The following is a 10,463-nucleotide window of genomic DNA, read 5'->3' on the forward strand; positions in this document are numbered from 1 at the left end:
TGCGAAATAATAAATTAGTGTCATTCTTGAAGAGGCGTATTTCTACATGAACTACATATGTATTATTGTACAAGTGCGAGTGTGACTGCATGTTGCAGAGATCTGCAGTATCAGATACATATTATGATACAAGTACGAGGCATATTTCCACACAAGTTACATATATGTGCGTGTGAAAAATGTAGGTATCATATTTCTAGACGAAATATATACGTATTATGTGTGCACGTGTGGCAAGAACATTATGATACAGGGACTTTGCAGCAGATATCAAAGATATCATCTAGAGGGGCATGATCACCGGTTCCCTCATCTTTCCGAGCATATAACAGTTCCTTGCCCTTGAAGACGAGCATTCCACCCTGGCACATGAAATAAAACCGATTTTAAGCATAACACCCAAGAAATTAAAGTACAAGTCTATAGTTTGGCTGATCTGACCTGTTGCAGAACAGTACTTCGGTCATCAGGGGTGGCTCCGATGGTATAATTCTTCGCAGCTTTCTGAATAGAATCAAACCTGGAAAAGACCTTTGCCTGTCACAAAAGAAAAGGTGAGCCGCATATTGTGAATGGAAGCTTCATATGATGGGAAGAGGTTGAACAGAGAAGCAAGAAGTAAGCTGAGGCTTACACTCGCTGGATTGAAGAATGTGCGGCCGAGACCATAGTACAAGCCCAGAACATCATACGACTGAAGTATAGAAACATGGAAAGGTTAGCAAAAGCTAAAAGAGAATTTTCTAATAGAAGTGCTCACACTTACCTTGCGATCAGGATCAGCATACAGGCAATCCATCGGAAACGGTAACTGAGTTTTGTGACACAAGGAAAAGTAGGTCAGCTAAGACGATCATCTGGATTAAATGCCAGACAAATCACAGAATATTAAAATAAAGAATGCAGACAGAGTCGATATTCTCCTGTTGATCTACAAAGGTTGCATTCTCCACAGGCGTATCCAGAAGTCTACTGCTCTTTACTCTTAAGAGTCTAAAGATAACCAATCCACATGGGACGGACAAATCAAACACGGTATGAAAGCAGAACCCTATACTCATAATGTCATGGATTAGGTGAGGGAAAGAATCCAAAGAACATGACATGGCAAGTGTAACTAGAAAATGTTTCAACCAAACTAGCTTTTTTAAGATAAAAGCTAACCATATAGCATTCAAGCTCAAGGGTAGAGGCTTGGTTCTGATGTGTCATTTTAGGTTATTCTCAAAAAGGAACTAAAGAGAACAAGCGTATCATCGCAAATACATGATTATTAAGAGTCACTTCCAGTATGCCCAAATGAGAAAAGATGCCACATACCAATGGTAAAATCAGGTGTCCAACATTCGTTACACAAGAATCAATGGTGGCTCCTCGTGTTGTTGAGATGAACCTACTCAACATAAATTTGTTTTCGCCATTTTTTAGCGGTTGGCCCCACTATATTTTCCAACAACAAATATGATGCTGCTAAATTTATATAAACCAACAAATCCAAATTATAACCCACTTAACTATTCAGATGCTTAAACCGAAAAAGATTATTGAAGATTGAGAAATTTAATCCATAGACTTCTTCGTTGTGTCTGAAAGTATGACATCTAACTATCATTTAATTCAATTCAATCGCCATTCTTGCACATGACTTAAGTTTCAAGGATATTTTTGGGTTAGTTTTGAATTCTTTACGTGGATTATGCAGTTATATTGTGATTTAGTTCAATCACCTGCAAGAGTTATGGCTTGAGTTTTTATGTGATTTCAATTTCTATCGCTACTATGCATTTTATACAAGTCTCGGTAGTTACAAATAACTTGAACTTCAAAGATATTCTTGGTTCGCTTCTATTTGATATTTAATTATATTATGATTCAACTTGATCATGCACGAGAGTTATGATCCACATTTAATGCAATATTGACCATAAGAAATATACACAAAAATTCATGGTTGAAAATATCAACTTTAAAGAATTGGGGGCCAAAATACATATTAACTTTTAAAGTGTATTTACTTTCCCATTCAATGAAATAAATTTATCTTTCTTTTTTTGCCCCCACTTGCAAAAATTCCTTCCTCTGCCACTGACAAGAATAGTCAAAGAACATCAATCACATTCATGCAACCACATATTCAGAAGGAGCATTAACTTTAAAAGAGAATGAACGAGAGACAAATGAAGACATAGTACTTAGCAGAAACCTGTCCTATCATATTTTGCTCGTGCATCACATAGATTAGCCAGGAAGAAGAGAAAGAAAAGAGATAAGATGTAGACCTATCACAATTTGCAGGGTAAATACTTTCTTAGATTCAAGGAGGATTTAGAATTCTTTCTTAGTCGAGCAAGCTAAAACATTTGTGCAAAAGTTATCCACATGTTCACGAAATGTGTACCTTTCAATCAATCATGCAGAGTACCCCTAACTTCTCTGTTAACCCTTACTCAGCAAAAGAGAAACTGCTAAATTTTTCGAGAAAAATTATATCTGAACATGTGGAAATCTGAAGCTAGTTATCTGTTACCCCTTTCTAAAAAACAAAAGCAGGCCAGCAGCCCAATAGAAAAGTTTTAAGAGCAAATAGTTCAAGCATACTTTAGATTGACTTGGGCCTGGGTAGTCATGTCAAATGGCAAACTCACAAGCTTGAACTATATCTTATCGTGTAAGCTGGGTAAAATTCACACAGCTGCACTAATATATGAAAATAATGCAACCACACTAGGTATCTGCACGGCTGGGCAGGCAGGGGGCCACCCCAATTGATCAAAGATCGGGCTGTTTTTTTTATTTAAAAAAAAATCTTCTGTTCTTAAATTATATGAATCCAAATGTGTAATTATAAACAAATCAACACAATAGTGATCAAATTCTACAAACTTCATTTAAACAAAGGAAGTTTGCACACTCCAATTTTGATCAGGCCATAATTTTGAACCCATAAAGTTAGAGGCCATAAAATACAATCCAAGTTCATTCAAAGCCCCATGTCGTGTTGCCAACAGTGAAAAGTGGTGGAGGCCCTCTTTAGTCTCAAATCCACTGTTTTGCCATGGTTCTGGCTCTGAATTTGACCCCCCAAACTCAAAAATTTTCAGCAACTTTGATGTTTAATTGCTAATTTTGACTTGTTCGCAGATCTTTATTGTTTTTTAGGGTAAAAATGAGTTAACATCTCTTATTTTAAAGCTTTTCTTAAGTTTTCAATATATGGTCATAATCACTAAGTTCAGTAACATGGGCTTGTAACCAAGTGGATGAATATCAGATTAGACCTTCTACTTTATAATGTTGTTAGAAGGACCTTAATGTTCCACTAGACCGACATTGTCCCCAGGGATGTATTCCTCGAGTTCATTGTATTCATTGAATGTACAAAAATGGCTACAACGGAGTTCCTCACATTCATATGTTCAATCTTTAGTTGAAAACACTTTCAGGAAGCATGAAAGTCCATAGTCTAAGACACTTGCAAGATGCATTAAGTGTCCATCTACTCGGTAGAAAAGAAGTCAACTTCTTTACAAGCAAATCTGAGGTCTAAATTAAACAAGCGGAAGCGATCAGAAGTGATGGGGGATTTAAAATGAAAGATTTGAAATTCTTCAGTCTATTTTGTTTCTTAAGACGCCCCAACTCATCAGCAAACAGCTGGACTTTTTTCCGTTGAGTAAAGTAGAGACGTCATACATGTTAGACGCATTTAAAGGTGAGACGCGATGGTGGTCCCACAGTAGGGTTCACATCAATGTTTGGGCAATGTTAATGTCTCGTTTGCAGCTCTTCAATTTCAAGGTTCAATTATTGAAGCCTGACAAAAATTCAGGTCTTTCATGTAATTTTCGGTAAAAGGATTCTCATGTGGTACATGAGTCATCAAAATGTTTCAAAGCACCTCAAATGTTGAACTGCAGAAGAAATGAAGCCCCCTATGCTGAAGCATGAGTGACAGATCAAATCCTTAGCTTAAAAACATCGATGTCCTCATTATGATTGGGTTTCTCTATTTTCGGATGACAATATGCATGGTTTCATCTAAAAGAAGACAATAACTAACCATAAGATGATGGACAAATTAAACCTCAAAGTCATTCTTTGCTAATTATCTTAAATTAGCTATTCATCAAGCTTAGCGGATTTCCAGTGAAATATTTAAGCAAGCAAAGGAATATCTGACCAAAAGAGTATTCCAAAAAAGAGAGACCTGTTTCTTATCATCCATTTACGGTGCCATTAGAATAAATATGTTCCAAGTACAAACATCACACATAGGCTTGTTACATTTGTATGGATGAGTCACATTCACAGTTACTCCGGGCGTTCATACATAATGCTGATGAAAAGAATTTCTGCAATTAAAAGAAAGAGAAGGTACCCGTTCAGCAAGAGTGCGAGCTTTATCAGGAGGTCCAACACCAACAGCAATCAATTTCACACCAGCTGAGTCAAATTTGGCCTTTGATTCTTTCAAAGCTGAAGCAAGCTCCCAACTTGAAAAGGACAAACACAAAGGATGAGCCATAGCAGAATCTCAGCTGTCCAATTTTGCAGTGATAGCCAGAAACGAGCAACACTTACCAGCAGATACATCCAAAGTGTCTCAACATTGCTACAACAGCCACTCCCTAGAAGCCAATTAACTGTCAGACATTGGAGAGAGCACTAGTCCTTGATAAAAAAAGCCAATATGAAGAAAAAGTGGCGAAGGAGATGTCTGTTCAGGAGAAGCAAACAGCTGAGTCTAAAAAGAAGCAGCTGCAGCTGCTGCACCATAGACTGTTTTCCATCAGCTCCTCTAGCAGTGCAAATTGAAAAGTTCGACATACAGAACTAATTCACTAACTTTAGGGATTTCGCAACAAGATCAAAAATTTGAGCACCGCCTGCTTCTTTTTACTAACCCCTATGACGAGCTAGAATGCTGCGAATTGATTAAAGCATAGGAATAGCAGGGCAGTCTCAGCTTCTCATCTCATACTATCCCATCAACACTTCAACAAGGAATGATACCATTAGAAGGGGAATTCAACACCCAATCGTCTGGACATCAAAGCCAACAAAAAGATGTTCTTCACAGACAGCTTACCCCATTGAGAAACCATTGGCGGCCAAAGTATGCATCTATACAGACACACTCTGTTCTAAATTCAAGTATATCATGCAGAAAGTAGCTCACAATCTTTTTTGCAGGGTCGAATTAGCGCATAGTTGGCAAACGCCAGAGTATCATTTCCAGCATGAGGCAATTGCGAGTGGAAATTCAGACGAGAAAAAAGTCAAAATTAATGGGTACAAAACGAAGAACGAATAGAAACCTCATTCTGGTCCCAGAGATCCTTGAACAACACGGGTTCGCCGGCGGCAGTGAAAATGCGAACATCGCCGAGGACATCGCTGATGTCGGGGCTGATTCCGGAGGCGGAAGCTCTAGCGACGAACCGCGACCGGACCGCGTCGCTCCGGCGAGCGGGCCCCTGGGAACGAACCGAAGCGACGGCCGAAGCAGAGCGGACGAGCGGTGCAGCGCGAGTGGAGGGAAGCCGAGACCCGGGCTTTGGAGGAGGAGAGAGCAAGAGGGTCTGTGGAAAGCGCAGGCCTTGAGAAGAAACCGACGACGCCATGGACACGGGTCTTCGTTCTCGCTTTTCGATTCGAACGAGGAACGACAAAGTTGTGGAGGGGAATGCAATGCAATGCACGTGTGGCTCTACCTTCTGCCCTTCTTCATGTGAGATAAAAATGTGGTCACACTATCACATCACTGAATAGTCAGATGCATGACTTTGGTATATCTAAGGTTTTCTAACTCCATTTGAGCCCCGCTCGGGGCGCACCGGACACCACGCGACGTGCGGTGATCTTCCGGTCACTGCATCCGAACTCCCGGCTGATAATTCCAAAGCATGAAGAAGGGGGTCCCTGACGGTGTTCCATATATGGTTGTCTGTCGTCTTCGTTAGAGTTTGAGAATGGCAAATAAGAGTCGACCGGCGACTCCGGTCTTGCCGAGGCCATTGCCATTAGTCTCCATTTATCACTGCACCAAATAGCACATAATCAGGACCCGATTTGTCGATTATGTATTTGATTTAGCGATCAGGTAATGTCCGAGAAAAGGGACATGACGTTTTCATATGTTCCTCATTTTGAGCAGTGTCCCTCGTTTTGCGCAATTTCCTCCCAAACGTATGTGAGATCATGTCTCAGGTTTTACAGCTTCATATCCTCTTTCGTGTGCTGCTCTTAAATTTCAATACCAGCAATCGCTAGTGGGGTCAAAGTCTGCACAGCTGAGTCCCTGACAAACTTAAAACCCAACAAGGAAAACAGTGGCAATTCCATACACTCCTGGTTGGCTTTTGACAATCTGCATTTTTTACATCCTCACCATGTTTCACCGGGCGAACCACAGAACTTCGAAGTCGAAGCATCTGACTATCCAGAAAATCTACCGTAATTGCGCGATACTAACCCCTTCCGTACAATCAACATTGGCAGTTATCTATAATCGAAAGAGTACACTGGCATCTAACGAGCTGAAAGTTCATTCTTGTAAATACATGTTTCTACATGAAGTATGTGCTGTCACATAAGTGTGAGAGTGTACGTGTGTAGCAAGAACTTCATGATACTGGGACTTTGCAGCAGACATCCAAAATATCATCTAGAGGGGCGTGATCTCCGGTTCCTTCATCTTTCCGGGCATATAACAATTCCTTGCCTTTGAAGACAAACATCCCACCCTGGCGCAAGAATGTGTGAAAACTTCTCTTTAGAGCAAAGTGCCATGAAAATTTAATAAACTACTACACATTTACAGTCTGTCAGATCCAACCTGTTGCAGAACACTACTGCGGTCATCTGGAGTCGCTTCGATTGTGTAATTCTTCACAGCTTTCTGAAGAGCATCAAACCTGGAAAAGACCTTTGCCTGCCATAAAAGAAGCAAGTGAGCCAAATGTTATATTTCAAAGCTTCATTTGACAGGAAGAAATTCAAAGGAGAGGCAGGAGAGAAGCTTACGCTTGCTGGATTGAAGAATGTGCGGCCAAGACCATAATACAAGCCCAGAATATCATACGACTAAAGTTGAGAAACATGAAAAGGGTTAGAAAAAACTGAAAGAGGATTCTCTGACAGATATGCTCATTAAGGTAACATGTTCACCTTGCACTCGGGATCAGCATAAAGACAATCCATTGGGAATGGTAACTGAGATATGTGACACAAAGAATTGCAAGTCAGCTCAAATGATCATAGGGATCAACTGGTAGATTAATCCAAAACTCATATTTAAAATGCAGTATCAGTTCTCTATGAACCTAGCTTTCAAAGATTATACTAATCAGATAATATGCAAGTTTAGAGGGTTGGCTGAGTTCATAAAATTTGAAGTAATTTCCTAGAAAGAACATAAAGAGGGTGAGCTGTCTCACCCCAAAAACTTGAAGAACATGTAGTGCAATTAATGAGAAGAGATGCCAGAGACTTGAAGTAAAATCAGGTCTCCAATGTCGACATTACACAACAGCATAACGAAATAATGTCCATCAAGTACATAGTCGCCACATGTTCAGAATAGGCATCACTTCTACACCAGAATGAAAGATAGAGACAAGGGTCAACGCTCTACTTAAAAGAACCTTTTCCATAATTTTTTCAGAAAGTACTTCAGACCAGGTTTGCCACGAACCGGAGAAAGTTGAGAAAATAAATAAGAGAGCCAGGTCCACTGATAAAAATTCCCAGACCATGCATTCTTTCGTGCCCCGCTTTCATAGATAGGATAAATATGTGGATATGAGTAGCCATCTCAAATGGCATATTCACAAACTTGAGTAATAACATATCATGTAAGCTGGTCAAATCCATTGCAATAATACCTGAGAATAACAACGTCCCACTTGTCAGCTGAATGGCCTCCCAATATTGCCACAAATGAACGAGTGGATGAATAAAAGAAAGGGAAATTGCATGAAGCTTGGGGTGAATTTCAAATTAGACCTTATGCTTTAAAATGATATACCATGGACCTTGAGGTTGCAAGAAATCCCCATCTCCTAGATTCAAATTAGCAGAAATTCTTACACAAAGAATCCGAGGCTTAAGTTCAATAAGCAAGGGAATGAAAGTTATGGTGGGAGTTTCAAAGGAAAGATTTAAAAACCTTTTGTCTCCACCAGTTTCTTCAGTGTCCCCCAAAAGAAGTTGGACCTTTTGCGTCGACCAGAAGGAACATGTACATCTCAGATGCATTTGATGTTTGAGAACTAATAGTTTGATGGTAGGACTGACCTTGATATACAGTAAGATTAAACTCTCTTTTAGTAACTTTTCAAAGTTGAAGGTTCAATTTATGACGCACATCCAAAACTTATGGTCTGTCATGTGGAAGAGTCTTAATGCTAATTTTCCATTTGCCAAAACGGAACAATGCTCCGTGCATGGTAATTTTTTAATATGATTAGGGAAGTTGGTAAAACCATGTAACCACAGAGGATCCATTCTGAAACTTCTGGTCTGTCATTTTCACCACTCAGCAGATAACTCGTGAAATATGTAAACACTGAAAAAAAAATAGAGCCAGTTTGAGTAACAAGGAGAACTCATGGATGACGCAAAGGACTATTACGGCAAAAAGAAATAATTTTCTTATCATCCATTTACTGTGGTATTACAATGAATATTCGAAGGTCATGCACATCATATATCATCTAGTTGAATCGCTATGGATGAGTTCCACTGAGTATCAAGAATTCATACATTTCAATTTCTTTAACCTCTGACTGAAATATGTTAGGTTCTCTAATTCAAAGATGTGTTTGCCAATGACAAGAATTAGAAGGAAGAAAAGGTACCCGTTCAGCAAGAATGCGAGCTTTATTAGGAGTCCCAACACCAACAGCAATCAATTTCACACCAGCAGAGTCAAACTTGGCTTTCGATTCTTTTAAAGCCGAAGCGAGTTCCCAGCTTATGCAAAAGAACAAGCACAGCAAGCAGTGAGCCACAGCAGAATCCCAGCTATTTACTCTTGCAATAATAGTCAGTTGTGAAAAGAGAAAACATCTACCAGCATGGACAACCGAAGTGTCTCAACAGCGCCACGGCAGCCATTCCCTGACAAATAAAAAAAAGGAACTGTGGGACATCTTGAAGATGATCATGGGCCGAATCAAGCAAGAAGACCCTCACAAGAAAAACAAAACCTGGAAGACAGAATCCCGTGGGATAAAACTAATTCAAAGCGAAGTTCATGAAAAGATGCCTAAATCCGGAGACCCGAATGACTGAATTTTAAAAGCAGCAGCAGCTGCTCCTGAATCATGCACTGTTCCGCACCAGCTCCTCTGGCAGATCAATTGGTAAACGAATAGTAACAAACAGAACTCGTTCAGTAACTTCACGGACTATTCCCTCTCTGATTGCTTTTGCGAAACCCACAGCGCAACAAAATCAAATTTGGACCACCAGTTGCTAGTTCTTTCTAAGCTCTATGGTGAAGTAGAATATCCTGATAAGATATGGGAAGCATATGCGTGGACGGACGGTCTCATCTTCTCATCCCACACTACTCCATCAACAGGGAATAGATCCCAGATGCTTGAGAGGAATGCCCCAATTTTTAGAGCAATTAACCAACGAAGTGTTTTCAGGTACCATTCAACGAGACACGGTCTGTGCTATAAGCAAGTACATCACGCAGAGATTAGCTCGTAATTGACAAACAACATCAGAGTACCATTCAAGTTATGAGGCAATTGCAAATGACAACAGGAAAAAAGAAAGCTAATCGGCATTAAATAAAAAAGGAAGAATGGAAAAACCTCGTTTTGGTCCCAGAGATCCTTGAACATCACGGGCTGGCCGCAGGCAGTGAAGATGCGAACATCGCCGAGAGCGTCGCTGATGTCGGCACTGATGTCGGAGGCGGAGGCTCTCTTGACGACGCTCGACCGGACCACGCTGCTCTGGCGAGAGAATTCTCGAGAGCGAATCGAAGCGGCAGTTAAAGGAGAGCGAACCAGTGAAGTAGCAGCAGCAGAAGAGGAAGAACAACAAGGTGGAACAACAAACTGAGACCTGGGTTTGGGAGGTGGAAGCGAGAGAGATTGTGGGATTCGCAGGTTTCCCGCAGAAATCGAGGACGCCATGGCCACAAGGTTTCGAGTTCGCCGGAAGAACACTCGCGAACGTATTACAGCCACAGGCGCTGTTGTTTTTCTTGTTTTATTTTCTCTTCAATTTTCCGTTAATTAACGGCTTTTGAGAGGCGGGAACGAGGTCTGTATTTCTTTTCTTTTTTTCTTCATTTTCTTTGTTTTACCCATTTTCTGAGGCGGGAGAAATTTCCTCGAAATATTTTTTTATTTCCTTTATTTCTTTTAATTTCTTGGACAAAGGGAATCGAAGCTGATTAAATCCGGTGATTAAAGCGACGAATACGATGGACTTTACAA

At 40.3% G+C, this 10,463-nt stretch overlaps 2 protein-coding genes across 3 annotated transcripts; both read right to left on the reverse strand.

Annotated features, from left to right (window-relative positions):
- Positions 1 to 6,217, reverse strand: LOC115685205 (thioredoxin-like protein AAED1, chloroplastic). 2 transcript variants are annotated; one of them, XM_030610228.2, is made up of 7 exons: positions 5,319 to 6,199; positions 4,582 to 4,628; positions 4,379 to 4,493; positions 767 to 811; positions 635 to 694; positions 442 to 537; positions 1 to 362 (listed from the first exon to the last, which is right to left on the reverse strand). In XM_030610228.2, exons 1-7 carry the CDS (start codon positions 5,622 to 5,624, stop codon positions 243 to 245), a joined length of 789 nt encoding a protein of 262 aa, XP_030466088.1. In that variant the 5' UTR covers positions 5,625 to 6,199; the 3' UTR covers positions 1 to 242. The 2 variants fall into 2 exon arrangements, with proteins under 2 accessions (XP_030466088.1, XP_056171591.1); XM_056315616.1 differs by lacking the exon at positions 767 to 811 and having other exon boundaries at positions 5,319 to 6,217.
- Positions 6,218 to 6,482: 265 nt separating this feature from the next.
- LOC115685204 (thioredoxin-like protein AAED1, chloroplastic) lies at positions 6,483 to 10,231 on the reverse strand. The gene is made up of 7 exons (XM_030610227.2): positions 9,831 to 10,231; positions 9,077 to 9,123; positions 8,862 to 8,976; positions 7,171 to 7,215; positions 7,027 to 7,086; positions 6,839 to 6,934; positions 6,483 to 6,746 (listed from the first exon to the last, which is right to left on the reverse strand). Exons 1-7 carry the CDS (start codon positions 10,155 to 10,157, stop codon positions 6,627 to 6,629), a joined length of 810 nt encoding a protein of 269 aa, XP_030466087.1. The 5' UTR covers positions 10,158 to 10,231; the 3' UTR covers positions 6,483 to 6,626.
- Between the last annotated feature and the right edge of the window lie 232 nt (positions 10,232 to 10,463).

Source organism: Syzygium oleosum, unplaced genomic scaffold (assembly GCF_021117445.2).
Source record: "Syzygium oleosum isolate NSW1041296 unplaced genomic scaffold, Sole_v2.1 Sole_v2.01, whole genome shotgun sequence".
Lineage (NCBI taxonomy): Eukaryota > Viridiplantae > Streptophyta > Magnoliopsida > Myrtales > Myrtaceae > Syzygium > Syzygium oleosum.